The 25694-nt window shown below is 37.0% G+C and overlaps 1 protein-coding gene across 2 annotated transcripts in view; it reads right to left on the bottom strand.

Annotated features, from left to right (window-relative positions):
- Positions 1–415: 415 nt before the first annotated feature.
- Positions 416–25694, bottom strand: part of LOC106081789 (glutamine synthetase 2 cytoplasmic) — a 31001-nt gene continuing 5722 nt past the window's right edge. For both annotated transcript variants that reach the window (XM_013243998.2, XM_013244008.2), the window contains exons 3-6: positions 2256–2596; positions 937–1128; positions 769–872; positions 416–714 (exon numbers count right to left, since the gene is read on the bottom strand). In XM_013243998.2, the coding sequence (XP_013099452.2) occupies positions 426–714; positions 769–872; positions 937–1128; positions 2256–2596 (926 nt within the window). In that variant the 3' untranslated portion in view covers positions 416–425. The remainder of the gene's footprint in view (positions 715–768; positions 873–936; positions 1129–2255; positions 2597–25694) is intronic.

Genomic DNA, 25694 nt, shown 5'->3' with positions numbered 1-25694 from the left:
CCAAGATTTGCTCTCGATTGCAACAAGAAAAATGTCAAAAAAATCAAAACAAGAAAATGTAACAGCAGTATTACATGCAATATGTACTCTCTTCTATAAAACACATTAACAAAATTCACTGAAACAATAATTGATTCGATAAATTCACTTTTCAATTTCCTTTCGTTTTCTTTTTCTCAACTCAAAAGCGATTATTAAAAGGCTACAAAGGATACAAAACAAAAGAACTTCTCAAATACAAACTCGAAGCAATTATAGGGTGAAAAATGCTACTTAAAGCAAGGCTGAAAGGAAAATCTTTCAGTGTCTGACCCACTAGGCATTTTCAACCACCCTTCTCCCTGATGCTGGATACATAGATAAATGGGGTTTTTGAATGTTGAGTGTATATGTGTGTGTGTGTGTGCGAGGATATTTGCAACTTCTTATTCATCTAAACAAATTGTACGCAGTATAGCCTCCACAACTGAATAGGGATCACAGTTTGAGCTGGGGCGACGATCTTCAAAGTAACCTTTGCCATCGTCATTGACACCACGAGGAATGCGAATGGAACAGCCACGATTGGCCACACCGGCACTGAAGTCATTAATCGAAGAGGTTTCATGTTTGCCAGTCAAGCGACGAGCATTGTCCTGACCCTGCTTGGGATCGTAGGCACGAATGTGACGTTCATGGTGTTTGGAGAGCTTGGCCACAGCCTCTTCAATTTGCCTGAATAAAAATCGAAATTATTTAAAGGCTTATGGTAAAATGTGGAGGACTTACTTAATGCCACCATCCAGACGCATGGTCTTGGTGGAAACATTTGTATGGGCACCAGTGCCATTCCAGTCACCGGGCATGGGCTTGGGATCCAAGGTGGCTACAATCTATTGGGGAGGGGGTGTTTTATATTAACAAATGTTTTTAATTTTTTTTTTTACTTTAACTTACTCCAAATTCTTCAGCAATGCGATGTAACAAGAATCTTGACATCCACAAATCATCACCAATGGAAATGCCCAAACATGGTCCCACTTGATATTCCCATTGGGCAGGCATCACCTCAGCATTGGTGCCAGAAACTTTAATGCCAGCATACAAGCAAGCTCTATAGTGAGCATCAACGATATCTCGGGCATAAACCTAAAAGGGGAAAAAATTATATTTACAACAAGGCAGAGAACATTTATGTTCCTCAAAAAAAAAATCAACTAAACTCCAAAAAGTTTCCGAAAAACAAAATGTTTTCTAAAGATAAAATTCCTATGCAATATTCCCTTAAGACCACCCGGCACGGGATAACAATGAGCACCACACGGGCTAAAACTTTGAGCTCCGCTCTGCGTGGTGTTCATCGTTATCACGAAAAGTTTAGCTGAGAGCTGTCGGGTGCATCCACAGGTTGCGGATAGAGAAATGCTTCATACGGAGTAACTGTAATTGCAGTGGCGGACAATCGGCGGTATCGAGTGGAGAGACTTAATGAGAGGCCGGGAGGCACTGTATCTTTCTTAAATACTGAGTGCTTATGATGCTGGAAAAGACAAGGCGAGGAATTTGCGCCCTTAAAAAAACCAATGGTCATCATATTCTCACGGCGATTAGTCCTGTGTACCGGAACGTGAATGCTCACCTATAAGAGCTGGACGAGGAACGCTAACACCACTGCAAATCTTACAACAACTACCAAATTTATATGAAAATTTCTCCAAAGAGAAATTTTTCTAATATAATGTTCTCCAAAGACCTAATTTCCATGAAATATTCTCTAAAAACAAAAAATGTCCACGAAAGGTTCTCAAAAGACAAAATTTTCTCTGAAGACCAAAATTTTCATGCAATTTTTTCAAGATCTTACTCAGAAAAACTTGCCTTCATTGACTTCACTACATAAGAACAAACTGTGTGATATGTGCTGTAGGACGGTCAGACAAACGGATATAATCCACGATGGTGTTGAAAATGGTTATATAACCAATAATCGAGAGGCATCCACCAGTGGTATGGTATCTGGGTCCTGATTTGTCTGAAAAACTGGCAATTTTTTACCTTCAAAACTTTTTTAAATTATCTTCCCTTTGTGTGTAACATTCGATTAATTATTCAGCTTGACTAAAACACTCGAATATACGAAGACAATTTTTTCAAAGATAAAATTTTCTTCAAAAACAAAATTTTCATGCGATTGTTAAGTAAAATTTTAATATTTTCCTCTTAAAATTTTTTATTGATTTTTTTTAAATCTTTTTTTTTTTTGCTTTGGTACTTACTTTATTGGCACCCACACCACAATAGTAGGGTCCCTGGGGTCCGGGGAAACCATTCTTGGGCCAACCCAATGGATAACCATCGAAATCGAGGAATGTATATTCTTGTTCAATGCCAAACCAGGGCTCTTCATTCAAACACTTGTTGACCACCTCCAAACAGGTTTTGCGATTATTGGTCTCCGTGGGAGTGCCATCAAATCTGTAGGTGTCACACATGACCAAAATGTTATTGCCACGACGGAAGGGATCTCTGTAAATGGCTACGGGATGCAAATAGGTATCCGAATTGGAGCCCAAGGCCTGATAGCAAGAGCTGCCATCGTAATTCCAAACGGGAAGATCTAGAAAGAGAGCAAAGATAGAGACTAAGGTTAATATCGAAATTGGGTTATTTATTCAAAGAGAAATATCATGTAGTAGAAAATGCATGCCGTGTTAAGGCTGGTACTATGTTCGCTTTAAGTGATATAATTTTGTGATTACTTTTTTTATACCATAGGGTTTTAAGCAATAAAAGGACATTTCCCCATAACTTATGAAACAATTTTAATAAAAGTATTATGCCATTATTGAGATTTTTATAATTGTGAAGAACGAACATAGTGCCAGCCTTTAGGTAGTGGTCATGGATAGAACCCATGGCGAAACAATTAAAGGTGGTCCCATTTGTACAATAACCACAAAACATGGTGCAACCCGTCATCTTGTCACCAAGATGATCGAGTTTTCGCCAACACACATAAAGAAATTTATGTGCGTGTGTGTATACGACTGTGTACATGAACAGAGAATATGTGAGAAAAAAGAAAACAACAGAGAGAGGTAAACAAAAATCTGACATCTTAATACCGTCAAACCTGGCCGACTTTTAACAGCTGTGCGCGTGAGACCATCTTTTTAAGTCCCCCTTGCTTTGTATTTATTGCTTGACCAAAGGCAAAACTTTTTTAACCTCCCGGCAGTGGTCGCATCAAATTTTCGCGCCATAATTGCAACAGGCATTAAGTTTAGCATTAGTTCAGTGTTATCAGGTGGTGCCATACCCAGTGTGGCTATGATGTACAGACAATCCATCCTCTGGATGCGGCTGATCATTAATGTATAACACCATATACCGTTATTATTCTAAAAACTGCAGTATACAGTCAGTGCATGGTTTTATTTTTTTGGCGGCACCCCCCTTAAATGTAGGATTACCAAAGACCAATCTTCTTGCAGCGAGAGCAACTGTTATACCACTTCAACAGCAACATTGACACGCTAAAGGCCAAAACAGAATGAGCGCGTTGAGCTTTATTTTTGAGCGTTGCATTGAAAAATGCAACTCTGCAAACAAATCCCATCTATGCACAAAAGTTTAAAAATTTTTCAAAAATTTTAAAGTTAGATAATTTTTAATGATAATGAAGAGCTGTTTACGTGTTTCGGGTTTCTTGTTTTGGGCCTCTCCATTTCATTGCTAAATACGATTTGCCGGTACCAGCGAAGTATGTCTCCTTAAGCCATGGAGCTTCAACCCATCGAACTAAGCTGGTGATTGAATTATTTAGATTTAGATATAGCAGCCAAATAAACCGATCTCCCGATTTGACTTCTTGAGCCCTAAGAATACGAAATTTTTATCCGATTTGGCTGAAATTTTGCATGTGGTATTCCGTTATGGCTTCCAACAACTGCGACAAGTATGGTCCGAATCAGTCTATAACCTGACTGTACCAAGTACGGTTCAAATCAGTCTATAGCCTGATATAGCTTCCATATAAATCTGTCGCTCGATCATCCTCGTTCGGTTCCTAAAAGCTTGAATTCTTGCTGGTTTCACAGCTGTTTGGTATGTAAATAGGTTAAAATTATGCCCTTCAACTAAATTTAGTTTTGTATAAATTTGTAGTAGAATCCATGGTGGTGGGTTCCCAAGATTGGGCTGGCCGAACTTAGCACGCTTTTACTCGTTTGTACTAACTCCGTCTTACATTCTTATTACACTAGGATTAATTGTTTTTAAGTGCTCCTAAACAGCTTTAAAAGGCATTTATTTATTTCCCATGTTTGTAGTTTATACCTTTTTTCTTTTATATGTAGTTTGACAGCTGTTCACGTGAAAAGCCGAATATAGTACCAACCCTAGTAAGCATAGTAGTATTTCATCATACGGCAGTTTTCAGCTGCTAAACTAGCTGCTCACTAAATGACAATAAAACGTGCATTTATGGTTTTTGCAAATCTATCTAATTAGATTTTTTTTTATTATCGCCTTAAATGTAGATCTACCACAAAATAGTGTCATAAGAAAATATTTCGACTCCTCCAGCTGGCTAATATGCACAATGATCACATAATTTTGCGGTTTGTTTTTTACAAGTCTATCAAATTGCATGCCATAATCCAGCTGCCGTTTGTACAAAAATTTAAGATCACACTTCTATCATCAAATTAAAAACAATAAAAACACCTCGTGTGGAAGATTCATTGTAATGTATATTTGTTCAAACATATAGAAAGCCGACAGCCACAAATTGCTCATTCCAAGAAGCGCACTCACATGACACTCTGGCTGCCACCCGATCATTGTGTCACGATGGATGGACATCACCCCCCAATGCATTGGTGCTCCCGCAATATGACAAGTAATTGCGATGTTTAAGCCAATGACTGAGGCTTTAAATTGTCACCGACCAAAAAGCTCATATGATTGGAATATAAAATTGCCACACGTTTAAGTTGTTATACAGGTAGTCTCTACTTAGGGGGTTGATTGCGATATTGGTCACGTTTGCAGCACGTTTGTTTTGGTTATTATTCCATTTTAGGAGAAATAAGCGAAGTAAAACACCAATGTATCAAAGGGTGGCAGCCAGAGTGACATGTAAGTGCGCTTTTTAGAATTTTCAATAATTCATTGTTTTCGCCAAAATTTGCTAATCTTATTGCTATTATAAGGGTTTTAGCTCCTCAGAAAGCTGGGTTGGCTTCGCTAATGCCCTTCCTTTTTTTCACGTAACCAACACGAGGGGGATGTCCCCCATCAATGCAGTCCATTGCGTTGGCATTAGGAAAGTTAAGGGTTGGAGGGGGGGAAAGAGGGAGTAGTGTTTATTGATATTCGCCTTAAATTTCTGAACGTCAATGATGGTGGGAAATACATTAGCCGGAAGTCGATTCCACATACGAATGGTTCGGGCGAAAAATTAGTTTTCTCGGTAATGCATGGTTCGGTCAACTGGCTAATCAATTACAAACTGGTGTGAGTTCCTGGAAAGTCTTGTATTCCTGGTAAACATCCTAAGGTCAGGAATAGGAAGACGAATATCCCTGGAACACACGCCATGAAAATAACCATAGAGCAATACAACGCTACCCACATTCCGACGATATTCAAGAGATGCAGTAGAGTTGGATACCCTACTGTCCCCAATCAACACCATCGCTCTCCGTTGAACCCGGTCAAGTAGCTCCAAGGATGATTTTGGAGCTCCCGCCCATATATGAGAGTTATATCCCATCCTCGGCCTGATGTACGTAGTATAGATATTGAGAAGATCAGAAGAGAAGAAATATTTCTTGCACCTCTTAAGAAAGCCCAACTACTTGAATGCTTCTTTCGACACTAAGAATACGTGTTTTGACCAACGCGTCTTCTGTGCGTTAAAGTCTTCTCTGTTCATTCTAACCCATTCGGAAATGGCCAACAAATCCTGGGAGAGCGACTCATCCATAATGCGCCTCCTATCCACTGTTACTTGAGGACTGGGCCTATGGTCGAATGAATATGAATGACACAGACTACTGTCATCGGCAAATGAGTAGACTGGATTCGAAGTCTGACCCAATAGATTGTCAATTAAAATAAGAAAAAGGGAAGGGGAAAGGACAAAGCATTGTGGCACACCTGCGGTCAATGTATACTCATCTGATGAGAACCCATCGATCTCTGAGAAAGCTCGATATAAATCGAACGAAGTTATTACCGACTCCAAAAGCGATAAGTTTTGATAAAAGTCCACCGTGCCAAACCCTATCAAATGCCTTGGAGATATCTAGAGCCACGACCTTACTCTCGCCAAACTGGTGGATAGAGCGACTCCATCGATCCGATAAAAGTGCCATTAGGTCTCCCGTATAGCGATTTCTGCGGAACCTATACTGTCTGTCGCTAAGAAGGCCATTGGACTCTACGTATCTGACAGGATGATGGTTAACCATATTCTCCATAACTTTGGAGAGCGCAGAGCATACGGTAATACGCAGGGTTGTTCGTCCCACCTTTTTTGGGGATGGGCTGAACGGGGATGGGCAACCTTCCAACGCGCCGGGAAAACTCCCGCACGGTGAGCAAGGTTGAAAAGGTTGCGTAGTGGACGAGCAAGCGTTAAAGAACACTTTCAAAGGACAAGTGTTGATATACCGTCCGGGCCCGAGGATTTATTAGCGTCGAGATCCGCAAGGACCCAAAGACTCTGGGGCATCGAATTATGTACACTATCAATCACGGGGAGTGATTGATAGTGTACCTAGCCATACCTTGAACTTTGAGAATGATTGATCAGTATTCTGGATAGTGTGTCCATTTCTTTCCCTCTTTGGGTGTTACGAATAAATTCTTCAAGAACTTATGACCTGAACCTGAAGTGGTGTATGTTTTAAATTTTTATAATTTTTTTTTTTTACTTTTCTTTTGAAACTGAAATTAAAATCTCTAAAATAGTTAGTTTTCATATTCCATCCACTTAAATTATTAACATTTCCTATATGAGTTGTCACAAAATTATGCGTCTATCTTGTTTTTCTCTTATGAAAAAAAATCTTCTACAATTAATATAGCAGGTGGACAAACTTTTTTGTTGACATCCGTATGCATCTCTATCTTTCTTTCTTTGGCAAAATAGTTTCGGGGGTGTGTGTGTGCTTGTCCAAGCTAATTGTCTGAGTAATTATTCGCACATAGTTCATTGTGCGCTTTTCGCTTTTCCTTATTCCGCTATTTAAGCATGTGATTAAAGACTTTCAATAAACGGTTGAACGGATGTAATTTTGGCGAAATGCCATTATGGGACATCTGAAGACATCAAGTGGTGTATTAAGGTGGGTCAAGAAAAAAACCAAGAAATTTGTCACAATTATAACACAAACTTAATTCGATTTCTTTAGACTTTTTAATGTAATGAACCCATAAGGGAACCTTTTTAAAAATATTTTCAAGGCGATAATGTTCAACAATGTCAAGAATTGTAAATTAAATAAACTAAGAAGAATTGTTAATTAAAATTAAATAATCCGACCCATATCCGACCCTAGTATGTAGTATGTATATTCCTGATTGTCGTCAAAATCTAAGACGATCTAGCCATGTCCGTCCGTTTGTCGGTTGAAATCACGCTAAAGTCTTTAAAAATAGAGATATTGAGATGAAACTTTGCACTGATTCCTTTTTCGTCCATAAGCAGATTAAGTTCTAAGATGGGCTATATCGGACTATATCTTGATATAGGCCCATATAGACCGATCCGCCGATTTATTATCCGATTTTGGGACACTGGGTTGTGTTAGGCCAGTCGATATTCTTTTTCAATTTGGTCCAGATCGGTTTAGATTTGGATATAGCTGCCATATTGACCAATCTATCGATTTGTGGTCTTGGGCCCATAAAAAGCGGATTTATTGTTCGATGTCGCCGAAATTTGGTACGGTGAGTTAAGTTAGACCCCTCGACATCTTCCTGGAATATGGCATAGGTCGGTTCAGATTTGGATATAGCTGCCATATAGACCGATCTCTCGATTTAAGGTCTTGGGCCCATAAAAGGTGCTTTAATTGTCCGATTTTGCCATAATTTGGGACAGTGAGGTGTGTTAGGCTCATCGACATTCTTCTTTAATTTGGCCCAGATCGATTCAGATTTGGATATAGCTGTTATATAGACCGATCTCTGGAAGGCATTTAAAGTCTTGGGCCCATAAAAAGCGGATTTATTGTCCGATGTCGCCGACATTTGGGAAAGTAAATTGTGTTAAGCCCCTCGACATCTTTCTGCAATTAGGCCTAGATCGGTCCAGATTTGGATATATCTGCCATATATACCTTTCTCTCGATTTAAAGTCTTTGCCCCATAAAAAGCGCATTTATAATCAGATTTCGATGAAATTTGACAGAGTGACTTATGTTAGGCTTTTCGACATCTGTATCATTTATGGTTCAGATTGGTCTACATTTGGATATAGCTACCATAAAGACCAAAATTTTTTTTACAAAATTAAACAACGCATAAATTATGCATTTTTCACCGGACTATGGTGAAAGGTGGTTTACCTATATACTCGAGGTGGTGGGTATTTAAAGTTCGGCCCGGCCGAACTTAACACCTTTTTACTTGTTTTCTGTTATTATAGCCAGGATTCAAAAGCGTGGTTGGCATGGCCGTCTATGACGATGCAAACCATTTGTTACCCCCTCCTATGTTTCAATAAAGTGCAAGTAAATGATCGTGAAAATTATGTAGACTACTTATTCGCTGAATCTGCAGTTGTCACATTTTTTTAGCCATTTCTTTTTTTTTATTGTTAAGCAAATACAAACAATTTTATTTACGTTTCTCCGAACGGGGGAGAGAGTCGATCTAATTTGACCATGAGAAACTAATTTTTACGTTAAGACTTTTACAAAATTTATCAGAAAAATAAATTGCTCTGAACATTAACCAATAAATGTAATTTTATTTATTTATATATATATGTATATTTTAAATTAAGATACCTAAAATAGTTGTCAATGACCTCTAGCTAAGTGCATTTGCTCTAAAACAAGTTCACTTTTCTTTTGGCACGGAATAGATAGAAAAACTTGTTAAGGTATTAAATTAAGGCAAGGTATTCGTTAACAGTTAAGGTGTGATGTTTTTGAGAGAACGTTAATTTCATGGAATTAATGTTTAATATCTATAAATAATTTGTTCATAAAGCGTGATTTTGTACGAGTTAAGTTCTTCGGGGTGACAGCACTGGTTGATATTTGTATCCAAATGTCATATATGAAAGTGAAAATTGTTCAGTATACTCTGTCATTTCATCATTGAGAAACTCACAAACAAGCAACGCTAATATGTCTTTAAAATTTATTATAGTACTTCAGGAAGCTTTAAGTGCGACAGCTAAGAGGGCTACCAAAAGTGGTCTTGGCGTAAATCCATGTAAGACATAGAGCAGACGGAGATACAAGTTACCCACAGTGGCACCTGTCTCCTTGTGACCCCCACGGGGGACCATTAAGTGAAAAATATATAATAGCTGTTCATCACGGCCTGAAGTGGAAGATTAATGCTACCCAGGTATGGTGCTATTTTGGGATTTTCCTTAACAATTGATCTCATGGATAGGACAGGGCTGTATAAATGATGTATAAAAGAACGGTAAGGAGATGAATGGATGGTAAGAAGGTGATGGACGGGAAAGGGGTGATAGATGGTTGAAGCGATGGGACGGAGGATGGATGAGTGATTAATTTGCTGCATCGAAAAGTTTGGTGAGTTGAAGGCTGCTGTATTCTGTTGAAGTCTTAGAAGATGGACGTGTGAGAGTGAGGGTAGGAGTTCTGATGGTTTGAATGTTTTCCACACGGTGTCGTTGCTATTCTTTGCGAATACCAGAATGTATACCGTGTTGTGTGGATGTTTCAGCGACATTCTTGTTTTGGCTCAGTCTTGCGTCATTTAGGGTAATGCCACCTGAATTCTAATGGTTCTGAATGAGGTTTTGCTGCGGAATGGTGCTTGCATTACCCCGCTAGGTGACCAGTCCGAATTGTTTGAAGTTCAACTGCAAGTAGTTGGACTACGTAAACTCGTAATCTGGTACAACGGTAGTTAAGAGCCCCTGGAACTTCGGACCCTGAAACTTCGGAGACCCCAATTGGGATCACATGATGGCTGTGATTTAGACCTAAAATCGCAGGAAGGGCATTTCGATGCTCGCTGTGCTGTTGCATGTAATCAACCAGGTGCCGTGACCCATAGATCGGAACGAGTTTTAGATGGTGTTCCGCTCCTAACAAAAATGGTACTCATGCTGGCTTCGGTTATGTATGGGGCGTTGGTAGAATTCATTCACCTTAAATTCATCCGGGGTTAAGAGCCCTGTAGGTTTAAGCCAACACGGCAGGTGCCTGCATAAAACACCACTAAGACTTGTCTCCTTGGGAGGAGAGAATGTTCCATTTACGGAAAGAACAAAATACGTGGGTGTTTTGATGGACAGGAAATTGAAGTTCAAATCAAAAATTTGGGAAAGGACAAGAAATGCAAGTCTTACCCTATACACCTACAAGAGAGTCATGTGCAAAAGTTGGGGGGTTTAAACCGCGTGTCATGTACTGATTACATACTGCAGTTGTCAGACCCATAATGCTATATGGTGTTGTGGTCTGGTGGACGGCGCTACAAAAGTCCACCTACTGTTCAATACTCAGCCGGATTCAAAAAAAGGCTTGTGTGTGCATCACAGACTCACTGAGGACGATACCATCTGATGCACTGAATTTAATGGTACATCTAATGCCTTTGGATATTGTGACTGGACAAATTGCTACCTATCGCTGCTGTAAGACTAACGGAGCTTTCTCTTGGGTCTTGTGGAGGATACGTTCACTGTGTTGTCCTCGATATTCCAAGCAGTGAGGTTTACATATTACTACTATTCCTAATAGGACCGATCGGAACTTCAGCTGGGCTTTGGGGTGTACTCTAAAGAACTAAGACTGGAAAAGGTTACTAACCACTGCACTATGGGCGTAAATCGTAAAACAATGGAAAAATTCAAAATTTCAAAATTAATTTTTTTTAAATTCTCTAATTGATGTTGGAGAGTTAAAATCGCAAGTAGTTGTAAAATTTGGCAACCCTGATTATTAGCAAACAGCGGCTAATGTTTACAAAATTTAAACTACCGGTAAGCAGCAAATAGAGTTGAAATTTCAAGAATTCTGTTGGTTATATATTCTTTTAAGGTATTTCAATTTCAATAACTTTTCTATATGGATTCTAATGGTAGAGGCAAGATTTTTTCATTTACAGGTAGTGGCAGTTGCCCAACAACAAAATATTGAGTGCTCAATCCGTCAAAATCAGTGATTAGTGCAACTCTGATTTTGTGTATGTTACCAGCTGGCGCCAATTTTTGTTTGTTTTTGTGTGTCATAGTTCTTAACAATAATACACACACACACACACCCAAAACTCTTTGACAGATAGTGTACTTTGCGAAAAACAATTTGGTACACATTTTTTTTTATTTGGAATATATATGTAAGCTATATCTAAATCCGATTGTATGACATTTTGATTACACATTGCGTTATCAAAATTCTATTTCATACACAATTTTGAAAAGATAGAAACAGAATTATGGCTAAAATATCCTTAATAGTACATAGTGTACTATTATAGTACTGTAATGTGTATCAAGCGGAGATCCTAGCAATTAAAGATGTTGTGGAATTGCTAAGATATAATATCCATAACAACGATTGGCATAAATATCTTCTCAGACAGCCATTAATTCTCTGCAGAACATATTACTGGATTAAAAATCCGCCCTCGATTGTCGACTGTGGCTCAACAGTTCAAAATACTTCTGTTTTGGGTGCTGGGTCACAGAAATATCCAAGGGAATGGTATAGCGGACGAACTTGCTTTGTATTCCACTCTGGCAACTCTAATTTTAGTCACAGCCCATAAATAAGTTATATGAAGACAAACAATTTGTAGTTCGCGCCAAGGCTGGTTGGTGGCGTTTGTGAATATAGATAAATGAGAATTATTTAAGAACATGCCACAAGCAGAATTCTGCTCTCCTATAATAGCTGGACATTTGCTGTAAAATGTTGAGAGTACAAAAATTTGTCTGTTATTTCAATCCTCTTTGATAGCCTACATCATTACAGCACTCTGCTGCATTGTTATGTTATCGAAAAGCGTACTCAAAAATACCTCCCTTCATTATCAAATATCACAAAAACCCGCTCTTTTCAATTTTATATATATTTTTAGTTTTTAATAAACTTAAATAATTATTATTTGTTTATGATGTAAAAACAAAGTCATGTTAGTTGGAAGCCATGCCAGGCCAAGCATGAAAGTAATTTGAAACGGCTTTAAATGCAACACGTAATAGACAAAACAAAATATATAAAACAAATCCATATCAAATGGCTGGATGCTAAGCTCTTATAAAACTACGATAGTCAGCTGACACTTGCTAATGAATGCAGTGGTCCCTAAAAACGAGTATATTTTCATATATTATTATTTTCTACACATTGTACTTTAATTATTTTACAAAGCATGTGTTTTTGTCTTGTAGAAATTTAAATTTTTAACAATAACGGCGCCAAAGGCTTTGATGTAGAATGAAATTTAATGTGTTTACTTTGTATTTAAATAAAGCCATCATTCAAGTTGGCAAACATTTGAAACGAGGAGGAATCATTTAAAATTGACTTGTAATGAATTATTAGGTGATTAACTTGAGCTTTCTCAATGAATTAAATGTTTGATTAGTGATCTATAATCCTATTGATATAAAATTTGAAGGCGTTAACTGGCAATCGAAAAAGCATTTCAAATAAAATATCTAAAAGGGTGACAAATTGCAACAAATTTTTGTTATAGAACATTTGTAGAAATTTATATCTAATGCTATGTCTACATTGACTCATTTTGCTTACATACATATGTCGTTTTGAAAAACATCTCAACCATTCTCACTAGTTGATATGTTTTAGAAATTGAATTTTTTCACACTCCAACATAAATGTTCTGGTGCACGACTGTTAAGATTTATTTTTTTCTAGCTTTCTCAGCAAAATTTTGTTTATTTTATAATTTTTATTTTTTGGAAAAAAAATCAATTTTTATTTTTTGAAAAAAAAAATCAATTTTTATTATTTGACATTCAGGCCTGGGTTTATGTAGCACAATTTAGGCATTTATTTGGGTTTACATGCTTTGAATTACTCGTTTTTGTGGTAAACGAGTCGTTTTGCCCTTATAAATTGTAAAGGAAAAACGGGTCGTTTTCAGAGAATTATAAAGGGATAACGAGTCGTTTGCTCAAAAAAGCTTTGGTCTGAAAATAGTATTAGGCAACATTATTTTACTCCAGTTTAAGAAAAATAAACAAGTAAAAAGGCGTTAAGTTCGGCCGGGCCGAACTTTGGATACCCACCACCTCGGGTATATATGTGAACCACCTTTGGTCATAATCAGTTGAAAAATGCTTAATTTGTGTCCCCATAGCAGCTTTATCGAAATAGGGTCCGATTTGGACCAAATTCGACACGGATATTGAGTGGTCTATTAAGTACAAGTCATTGTTCAATTTTGTAGAACCAAATATTGGCCTTTTTGGTAGCCATATTCAAATATAGACCGATCTGAAATATATACGACACGGATGTCGAAAAGTCTAACATAAGTCACCGTCCCAAATTTCGGCGAAATCGGACAATAAATGTGCCTTTTATGGGCCCAAAACCTTAAATCGAGAAATCGGTCTATATGGCAGATATATCCAAATCTGGACCGATCTGGGCCAAATTGCAAAAAAAGATCGTGGGGCCTAATACAACTCACTGTCCCAAATTTCGGCGACATCGGACAATAAATGTGCCTTTTATGGGCCCAAAACCTTATATTGAGAGATTGGTTTAAACAGCAGCTATATCCAAATCTGGACCGATCTGAGCCAAATTAAAAAAGAATGTTGAAAGGTCTGACACAACTCTTTGTCCCAAATTTCGGCGAAATCGGACAATAAATGTGCCTTTAATGGCCCCAAAACCTTAAATCGAGAAATCGGTCTATATGGCAGCTATATCCAAATCTAGACCGATCTGAGCCACATTGAAGAAGAATATTGAGGGGCCTAAGATTTCGGCGACATCGGATAATAAATTTGGCTTTTATGGGCCTAAGACCTTAAATCGGCGGATCGGTCTATGTGGGGGCTATATCAAGATATAATCCTATATAATCCATCTTCGAAATTAACCTGCTTATGATCAAAAAAGAATCTGTACAAAGTTTCATCTCCATATCTCTATTTTTAAAGACTGTAGCGTGATTTCAACAGACAGACGGACGGACATGGTCAGATGGTCTTAGATTTTTACGCTGATAAAGAATATATATATACTTCAGGGTTGGATATGGATATTTCAATGTGTTGCAAACGGAATGACAAAATGAATATACCCCCATCCTTCGGTAGTGGGTATAATAATATTATTTCAAAGCATTTACATATTTATTCTCACCACCTTAGGATGGGGGTATACTAATCTAGTCATTCCGTTAGTAATACCTCGAATATTCGTCTAAGACCCCATAAAGTATATATATTCTTGATCGTATCGACGCTCCGAGTCGATCTAGCCATGTCCGTCCGTCTGTCGAAATCACGATAGCGGTCGAACGCGTAACGCTTGCCACTTGAAATTTTACACAGATACTTAATATTGATACAGGTCATTGGGGATTGCAAATGGGTTATATCGGTTCAGATTTAGATATAGCTCCCATATAAACCTATCCCCCGATTTGTCTTCTTGAGTCCCTGGAACCCGCAATTTTTGTCTGATGTGGCTTAAGTTTTGCATGCGGTATTCTGTTACGACTTCCAACAATTGTGCCAAATACGGTCCAAATCAGCCTATAACCTGATATAGCTCCCATGTAAACCGGTCTCTCGATCGTCCTTGTTTGGTTCCTAGAAGCTTTAAATTTTGCCGGTTTGGCAGAAGTTTCGTATGTATAAAATTAACAAAATCTATTTTGTATAAATTTTTAGCAGACTCCATGATGGTGGGTTCCCAAGATTCGGCCTGACCGAACTTAGCACGCTTTTACTTGTTTATGTATAATTAACTTAATTTTTATTACGGGTTACGCAAAAAACCCGTTTGAAAACTTGTGAGTTTACTGTCCTTATTGACATCAGCGCTTTGTTATGGTAGGTTATAACAAAGCGCTGATGTCAATGAGGACAGTAAATTCACAAGTTTTCAAACCAATTGTCTTTCATATTCTGGTATTTTTAAAATATAATTTAAAACTCAAGGACATTGCAGCAATTTCTTGCTATTGACATGCTTGACTGCTAAATTAGAGCAAAAAATATAAACGAATATTTAATAAAGCTCCTTGTCATAATATTACAATTCTCAAGAATGAAAAAGTGTGCTAGTTATAATTCTAAAATTAAAAAAAATAATAAAACTTACAAAAGGGTTTTCATCAAAACAAAATCACATTTCATTTAACCGAAAATAAAGTGAATTAAAAAAAGTTAATAAAATACGATAGATTATTGAATATTTCCATTTCAATACTGTCATATATCTCAAAAGTTTTCGAAAAGATTCTATATAGACAAATGTATGCAAAGTGAATGTTTGTTGACTGATAGACAAGCAGGATTTCGTGCCGATCATAGCTGTATAAGAGGATTCATTGAGGTTTCCGAATCAATAAGAAATGCCATCTATGGCAATGTGTTTAGTCTTGTTTTGCTGCTTGATCATTCTAAAGCATTTGATACTGTTGATCAACTAAATCTTAGCATGAAATTACGAAAAAAATTTTAGGTTCTCTTATATATTGACCAGCCTTATAGTATCTTAGTTCAGTAACCATTTTCAATGCGTTCACGCAACATGAGATCTATGCCCTTGCTAGTGCCTAAAGGAGTTGATCTTCCGTTCCAATTAATTCGCAGCAAAGTTATGATGTATGCAGATGACGTACAAATATATATAAGTGGTTCCCTTCTTAAGGTTAGTGAATACATAACGAAACTCAAGGAAGCCCTTTCCCGAGTGTATAAGTGGGCTACGGCGAATCCCCAGAAGTCTAAATGCCTTATATTCCATAAAAATAAGCACTTCTCCATATAAGATCCGGATATAGCCATAAATAATCAGAATATTGATATTGTTTCTAGTGGGAGGAACTTAAGTGTTGTTTTTAACAAGACATTATGTTGGTTTGATCATTCACATTCACATGTCATTGTCGGCCAAACATATGTGAAGCTGCGTTCACTTTGGGCCACCCACTCCTTCACTCTAATTCAAATCCGAACCCTTTTAGCGAAAACCTTCCTGGTTCCCGATTGATGGATGTGAACTCTTCGCTAATTGCGACTCATCAAGCCAGCTAAAATTAAACGTATCGTTTAACAACATTTTGCGCTATGTCTATGGATTGAGAAGAACTCAGCACCATCGGTACAAGAAAGTAAAAATAATTAATTAAATAACGCCTATTAGTCAACTTATACTTAAGAAGGTCTCTCCAAACCTTTAAATACAAAGAACTTTACAATTTTACAATTTCAATTAATAATATTGCATTTAATTTTATATATTTCTCATTTATAATCCAACGCCCTACGTTCTCTTACTATAGAAACTTAAAAAACAATTGTAAATATTGAGGCGGTTTCTATAGTGAGAGCATGAATTTGCTTTGATCACTTCAAATACGTTGAATCATGATTATCGCATGCGAAGGGATGTTTAACACTAAGTGGTAGTTATTTTTAGTAATTTGCAAACAGAAATATTAAAGTTATATGACATGACAGCAGCAATAATTTTGTGGTGTCCCCATAACTTAACTCAATAGAAGGTAAGTGAATGACATTACACTCTTAATGACTACGCATTATGATGTGCCGAGTAAACTTCGCATTACTGCCACCCTTCATTTATATATAGGTATAAGGGACACACACATTTACATGCTATCTCAAAGCTTTCAATCTTGTCGCTGTTACTGTATGTACATATGTATGAACTATCTTTCCTTTTTGTTGTTGTTGTTTTGATGTAGATCAATTGATTTATATCGGTACAACGGAATCTAATTTATATTGTTAGGGTTGGACTAAAAGATACATATATATGTTCATTAGGCCGTCCCATGCTATAAAGAAGAATAATAAAGCGTAATTTTTTAGCTATTATCTTTTTAGCAACACTGGTTTAAACATCTCACGCACGTTTCGTGCTTTGTTTCACTGTCAAACAACCTGAGTTTGATCTATAATTTAACCATGAATCTTCTTACAAACGAACAACGCTTGCAAATAATTGAATTTTATTCTCAAAACGAGTGCTCTGTTAAGAAAGTTCATCGCGCGCTTCTTCCATTTCATCGACTAAGTTAATTTTTGTCAATTTTGGAGTGAAGATCAGCCAGAAGTATTGCAAGAGCTACTAATGCAACTAGAAAAAGTCACAGTTGGTTGCATCTTATGGGCTGGTGGCATCATTGGACTGTACTTCTTCAAAGATGATGCGAATCGTAACGTAACTGTGAATGGTACGCGCTTCCGTGAGATGATATCTAACTTTGTTTTTGCCCAAAATGCAAGAGCTTGACTTGCATGACATGCGCCACATGCCACATAGCACTTGTTACAATGGACTTATTGAGGTACGAGTTCGGTGAACATTTTATTTCACGTTCGGGACAGACGGGTCTGCTTCAATTGATGCATTAAAAGACAACGTTGAAGAATAAATTCGTAAGATACCGGCCGAAATGTTTGTTTTGGAAGGACCATTTGAAGCGCAGTCACGGTCAAAATTTGCATGAAATAATCATCAACAATTAAATTATTTCATGCATTTTTCTGAATTTTAAAAAATCACCCGTAATTTTTGCAAATAGAATGCGCATACCTTCCGTTTTTTTCTTTTTCCTTTTGATCCCGTGCCACCAGGATGTCCAAAGTTGGATGTAGTGCTTTCTAAAGAATCCAGTTGACTATTTTCTAAGCATAAAATTGTTAAATTAAGTACACATTTATATGAAATTTGGTAAAATAGTAATGAATTTTGTTGTTTAAAGAGTACCGAAGAAGTGATAAATCAGGGAGGTAATGAGAATTTTTCACTTCCAAATGCTTGCAGGGACATGTTATTGAAATTGCATTCATTATTTGTCAGGTATACGTCAACATGACCAATTAATAAGGTGAGTAATGAACTATTTAACAGCTATTATCCAGCCTTATTCCGAATAACAATTCATTGGCAGTTTTTTCGCTACTCCCTTTTCCTCTATTCTGAATAACAATTTCCTGGGAGTTTTTTCCCTACTTTATTTTCGCTCATTCTAAACTAACATTCAAAAAAGGGAAATGTCTCCCAGGGAAAAAGTAGGTATTCTGAGTCGAATTAAAAGGGAGAATGAGACAATAAAATTTGATAGAAATTTCCATTTACAAAAAGAAGGGAGTTAGTATAAACAAGTAAAAGCGTGCTAACATTGGCCGGGCCGAATCTTGGGAACCCATCACCATGGATTCTGCCAAAAATTTATACAAAATAATTTTGGTTGAAGGGCATAATTTTATTCTACATACCAAACATCTGTCGAACCAGCAAAAATTCAAACTTCTAGGAACCAAACAACGATGATTGTGAGACCGGTTTACATAGGAGCTACATCAGGTTATAGACTGATTTAGACCGTATTTGGCACAGTTGTTTCTGGCTTGTAATATTAGCTTATAGACCGATGTTAACCGTACTTGGCAAAGTTGTTGGAAGTAATAACAAAACACTATGTGCAAAATTTAAGCCAAATCGGATGATAAATTGAGGCTTCCAGGGGCTCAAGAATTCAAATCGGGAGATCGGTTTATATGGGAGCTATACCAAGTTATAGACCAATTTTAACCGTACTTAACACAGCCGTTGGAGGTAATAAGAGAACACCATGTGCAAAATTTAAGCCAAATCGGATAAAAACTATGGCTTCCTGGGACTCAAAAAGTCAAATCGGGAGATCGGTTGAAAAGGGTGCTATATCAGCTTATAGACCGATTTGGACCCTATTTAGCACAGTTGTTAAAAGTCGTGAGTAAACACTATGTGCAAAATTTAAGCCAAATCGGATGAAAATTGAGGCTTCTAGGGGCTCAAAAATTCAAATCGGGAGATCGGTTTGTATGGGAGCTGTACCAGGCTATTTATAGATATGTTGAAGGTCATAGCAGAATGCAATGTGCAAAATTTCAGCCAAATCGAAAGAAATTGCGGCATCCAGGGGCTCAAGAAGTTAAGTCGGGATATCGGTTTATTTGGGAGCTATATCCAAATCTGAACTTATATGGCTTATTAGCCATATAAGTTAAGTTCCAACGACCTACATCAATATTAAATGTGCAAAATTTCAAGCGGGTAGCTTTACGCGTTCGACCGCTATAGTGATTTCGACAGACGAACGGACGGACATGGCTATATCGAATTAGAATGCCGAGAGGATCCAGAATATATATACTTTATGGGGTCACAGATCAATATTTCGAGGAAATACAAACGGAATGACTAGATTAGTATACCCCCACACAATGGTGATGGGTATAAACATTTTAAAAGTAAAGACTTACAAAATTAGTTTTAGGTTATTTAAATTTTTAAGTTTTTACCGTAATATTTTATAAAACGAAAATAGTCTGTTTTTATAATGGCATGTAATGTATGTATTTATTATATTCAAAACGCATTTTAATAGGAAATTCAGTTGCATGTTATAGAATTTAAATAGCTTTACCACAACAATTGATTGACGTATTGGTTGATGGATACTCGTACTGATGTTATTTAATATGTTGTTTTGTTAATAAATCGTTTTAGTTTTTTGCTTGCAAACATTAAATCAAGCACGAATTTACGATTTGTAACCATTTAACTAATATTGCCACATCTGAAAAGGTTTGTTTGTCACATGGATAAGTTAGTCAATTTAGTGGAAATAGTTATACTTTGCTTTTAACAATTATTAAATTTATAAATTGTAAGTATTGGGTTGCCCAAAAAGTAAGGATTTTTTAAAAGAAAGTAAATGCATTTTTAATAAAACTTTGAATGAACTTTAATCAAATATACTTTTTTTACACTTTTTTTCTAAAGCAAGCTAAAAGTAACAGCTGATAACTGACAGAAGAAAGAATGCAATTACAGAGTCACAAGCGGTAAAAAAAATTTGTCAACGCCGACCATATGAAAAATCCGCAATTACTTTTTGGGCAACCCAATAAAATTGTCTTCAAGGGAAATATTCTCACATTGCAATAACCATCAGCTAGATAAAAATACTGCTTCATTTGTATTTTTCCCCTCTCAATAGGCAGTTAATTTATCTCAATGTAAAATACCGCCATAACTCTACCCTTATCGAGACCTAGACGCAAAAACGATGTTAGTGACAAAGTTATACAACTCCTGTTAAGGATTGAAATCGACAAGTTCTGATCGTATCCATCTTCGCTTTAAATTATACAGCAAAAATGCAATCCCATATGATTTTCTACAGCATGCAAAATTTTGCATTTAAATTTAGGTGAATTCATTTAAAATCCTTCTCCTGTAAAGTTAGATTTTGTAAAGTACATCTTTATGGCGAAAAAGTGGACAATATGTAATAATACTTTTAAAGCTAAGCATTCCACTTCTTTAGTTATACTCTCAACATACGCCAAACTCCTTGATCTTGGCCATTTAATTATAAGGCCGGCCATCCACACGCAATTTTCATTTGCGGCTTGCTGCGAATGCCATTCTGTTATGTAATTCTACATACCGAACTTCTGTCAAACCAACAAAAATTAAAACTTCTAGGAACCGAACAAAGATGATCGAGAGACCGTTAACATGGGAGCTATATCAGGTAATATACAGATTTTGGCCGTACTTGGCACAGTTGTTGTCATAACAAAATACTACATGCGAAATTTCAGCCAAATCGGACAAAAATTCAAGAAGTCAAATCGGGCGATCGGTTTATATGGGAGCTATGTCAGAATAAAAACCGATTTAGACCGTACTTGGCACAGTTGTTGGAAGTCGTATCAAAACACTACATGCGAAATTTCAGCCAAATCGGACAAAGATTGTGGCTTGTAAGGGCTCAAGAAGTCAAATCGGGCGATCGGTTTATATGGGAGCTATATCAAGTTAAAGAACGATTTGGACCGTACTTGGCACAGTTGTTAAAAGTCATAAAAGAACACCACCTGCAAAATGTCATCCAAATCGGACAAAAATTGCGGCTTCCAAGCAGCTAGCTTTACGCGTTCGACCGCTATCGTGATTTTGACAGACGGTCGGAGGGACATGGCTAGATCCACTCAGGATGTCGAGGGGATGTAGAATATATATACTTTATGGGGTCCTAGATCAATATTTCGAGGTGTTACAAACGGAATGACTAGATTAGTATACCCCCATTCTATGGTGGTGGGTATAAAAACGTCGTTGAGGTTATTATTATAATTTATTCTCTATACAATACAACTTTATATATTAATAATATATCTTATTTGTAATAAATCTTACACACCTGTTATAGTTTCTAGCTTAGACTTAGAAACACCATCGTTATTGGAAACATCATTTATATATTCATTTATATGGTTTTTCTACTATTAAGGATAATATTTCAATTGAACTAGCAAATCAAATTGTCATAAATATTAATTTCACTCGAACGAAATTTTTACAATAACAAAGAGATTTCTGGTGACTTGGCGCCATAGACAATAGCCAGTTAAAGGTAAATGTGGATAAAACCATGACAATTATATATGATAAATTGTTACAAATGCAGCAGATTTTAGAATATTTAAGTACTCAATTTGTTGCCAAACTAGTCAAAACATCCCAGCAGAAAAAATGCACCCCCCCAGATGCAAAAGTATAAGTTAAAACCATCATGAAATTAGCATACATAGTGGCTTTCACCGTGCATGATTCTTGTGAGCAATGTTCCACTTAAATGCGATTGCGTAACGATCCAAAATGTGCATCTTGTTTAAAGCAACATAACGGTGAAATCAGTTCACTCAGATCAGCGATTCTTGTTTAACATTAAAAATGCAGGTCGTTTACGATTGTAAGCCAATCACCCAAATATTCTTCTTAAGCCTCTAGAGGGTGTTATTCTTGTCCGACTGCGTAGAAATTTTGCACAATGACTTCACCTAATACGTAAAGGGTGATTTTTTAGCTCTTATCTTTTTTGTAAAACTGACATAAATAGCCCATGAATCGTCTTACAAACGAATAAAGCTTGCTAAATATTGAATTTTATTATCAAAATACGTGCTCTGTTAAGAAAGTTCATCGCGCGCTTCTTCCATTTTATGGTCAGTTTAATCGATCCACTGCAGTGGCTATTCCGACTATTGTGACTAAATTTCGCACCAAATTTACATTGTTGGACATTAAACCACCAACACGTTTACGTCGAGTGCGAACGGAAGAAAATGTCGCACCTATATCGGCCAGTGTTAATGATGACCATCAATTATGGATTTGTCGGCGTTTGCAGCAATTGAGCCTCTGTTACTCAACAACGTGGACAATTTTGGGGAAGGATTTAGGTGTGAAACCTTTCAAAATACAGTTGGTGCAAGAATTGAAGCGGAAGTTTCCAGGTTCAATTAAAAAGATGATTGAATCGATGAAAATTTATAATCGAAAAAATTTTCGAGAAATTTTTTTTGTATAGCTAAAATTTCAGGACCTAGAGGTCGTTTCAAATTGCATTCAGCTATCTGTCATATGGTCGTAATCTACTCTCAAAGACTTTTGTTTATGTACGAGGGTTGCCTTTTTAATTTAAGGATTAGATTACCGCAACGAAAATTTTTTGGTGAATTGGAAAGTTGGCCGAAGATCCACTTTTTTGTCGAAAATTTGTACGAAGCTCATTTTGGCTTAATGGTTACGTAAATAAGCAAAATTGTCGATTTTGCAGTGCAGATCAGCTAGAAGTATTGCAAGAGCTACCAATGCATACAGAAAAAGTCACAGTTTGGTGCGGTTTATGGGCTGGTGGCATCCTTGGACCGTACTTCTTCAAAGATGATGCGAATCGTAACGTAACTGTGAATGCGGGCGCTTCCGCGAGATGATATACTACTTTGTTTTTACCCAAAATGCAAGAGCTTGACTTGAATGACATGTGGTTTCAACAAGGTGCACCACATGCCATACAGCACGCGTAACAATGGACTTATTGGGAGGCGAGTTCGGTGAACATTTTATTTCACGTTCGGGACCGGCCGCCTAGATCGTTGAATTTAACGCTTTTAGAGTATTTTTTAAGGGGCCATGTTAAAGTCCAAGTCTATACAGACAAGCCTGCTTCAATTGATGCTTTGGATGACAACATTGAAGCATTTATTCATGAGATACTGGCCGAAATGTTGGAAAAAGTATACCAATATTGGACTAAGCGTATGGACGATTTGAGGCGCAGTCACTGTCAACATTTGCATGAAATAGTCTTCAAACATTAAATTATATGAACCGTGGGGCGATAGTCAAGTAAATATTTCATGCATTTTTTGTTTGTTTCTCTTTCGAGACGAGCTCAATGATCGGAGATGCAAATGGAAAAGGAAACCAAAGATAGCCACACACACAAACCACTATGGGACGCGTTTCGTCTTTGGTTAGAGGACTTTTCAACCATATTAGGTGCGGCAACCCTGATTACCAGCTGTACTTTTTTCAATGCATTTATTTTCGTGTAATGGCAGACAGTCTGTCTGTGGTAAATTACACTTCTTCCGTACCACACATGATTTTGATCATCATTTTTCTAAATTTTATGATTAGTTATTTTTTTTTTTTTGAAAAACTTTCCCATAACTCTTAAAAATCGTCATTACGTTGCTTGTTTTCAGTTTGTTTGCGTAAAATTTAAAAATTTCATCAAAATACTGAAGCTGATTCACCGAAGCTATCACAATAAAACTAAGATATTCGAAAACAAGTAAGAGCGTGCTAAGTTCGGCCGGGCCGAATTACAATCCCAACCAACCTACACTAACGAAAAGTATTTGTGCAAAATTTCAAGCGGCTAGTTTTACTCCTTCGAAAGTTAGCGTGCTTTCGACAGACAGGCGGACGGACGGACATGGCTAAATCGACTTAAAATGACATGACGATCAAGAATATATTAACTTTATGGGGTCTCAGACGCATATTTCGAGGTGTTACAAACAGAATGACGAAATTAGTATACCCCCATCCTATGGTGGAGGATGGAGGTGGAAGCCACACTTTGACGGCTTTGAAAGATTATATATAATGTGTTGGCTATCAGTACAAAATTTATGACCAAATGTCACCGCCGATGGGTCAGTTCCTGCACCCAGCAGCGACCATAATTTTCAAAAAAAAAAATTGAGGTATCTTTACCAATTTCACAGTAACAGAAGAATTTTGGCAATTTTCGATATTAAAAAATGAATGTGGGGTGGAGTGGTGGAGTTTGGTACATAAAAGACACATTTGTGAATCCTGACAAGCCCACACTGGTAATTTATCCAGAACTTCGTTGTCCTGCATAGATGTCATTTTCATGGAAATTTTATTGCACTGCACTATATAGTACTAACATACGTAGAATACAGGTTTTTATTGATTTGTGGAAATTTTATGCAGAATCCATGGTGTTCGGTTCCCAATATTCGGCCCGGCCCAACATATCACATTTTTATTTGTTAATTTTAATTTTTGTTTAACAGTGCGTATGTTTAATATAAATTAGTTAATAGCACGTATACGACACCATGGAATGCACTCACAAATTAATATTTAGAAAAACAAGTTAACGCGTGCTAAGTTAGACTGGGCCGAATCTTTGGAACCCACCACCATGGATTCTGCTAAAAATTTATACAAACTAAATTTAGTTGAAGGGCATAATTTTATTCTAACCGAATGAGGATAATCGAGAGACCGGTTTCTATGGGAGCTTTATCAGGTTATAGACCGATTTGGACCGTACTTGGCACAGTTGTTGGAAGTCATAACAGAACACCGCATGCAAAATTTAAGCCGAATCAGACAAAAATTGCAGCCAGAAAGGCCTCAAGAAGTCAAATCGGGAGATCGGTTTGTATGGCAGCTAATCAGGTTATAGATCGATTTGAACTGAACTTAGTACAGTTGTTGGAAGTCATAGGAAAACACTATGTGCAGAATTGTAGCAAAATTGGACAAAAATTGCAGGTTGTAAAGGCTCAAGAAGTCTAATCGGGTGATCGGTTTATATGAGAGCTATATCAGGGTATGGAACGATTTAGACCGCATTTAGCACAATTGTTTAAAGTCATAACAAAACACCACAAACAAAATTTTAGCCAATTCGGATAAAAACTGCCTCTTCCAGAGGCTCAAGAAGTCAAATCGGGAGATCGGTTTATATGGGAGCTACATCAGATTAAAGTCCAATTTAGACCGTACTTAGCACAGTTATTGAAAGTCATAACGGAACACCACATACAAAATTTCAGACAAATCGGATGAAAATTGCGGCTTTCAGAGGCTCAAGAAGTCGAATCAAGAGATCAATTTATGGGA

This window comes from Stomoxys calcitrans, chromosome 4 (genome assembly GCF_963082655.1).
Source record: "Stomoxys calcitrans chromosome 4, idStoCalc2.1, whole genome shotgun sequence".
Lineage (NCBI taxonomy): Eukaryota > Metazoa > Arthropoda > Insecta > Diptera > Muscidae > Stomoxys > Stomoxys calcitrans.
The sequence above is the reverse complement of the archived record's forward strand: the minus strand, read 5'-3'. Positions and strand labels throughout refer to the sequence as shown.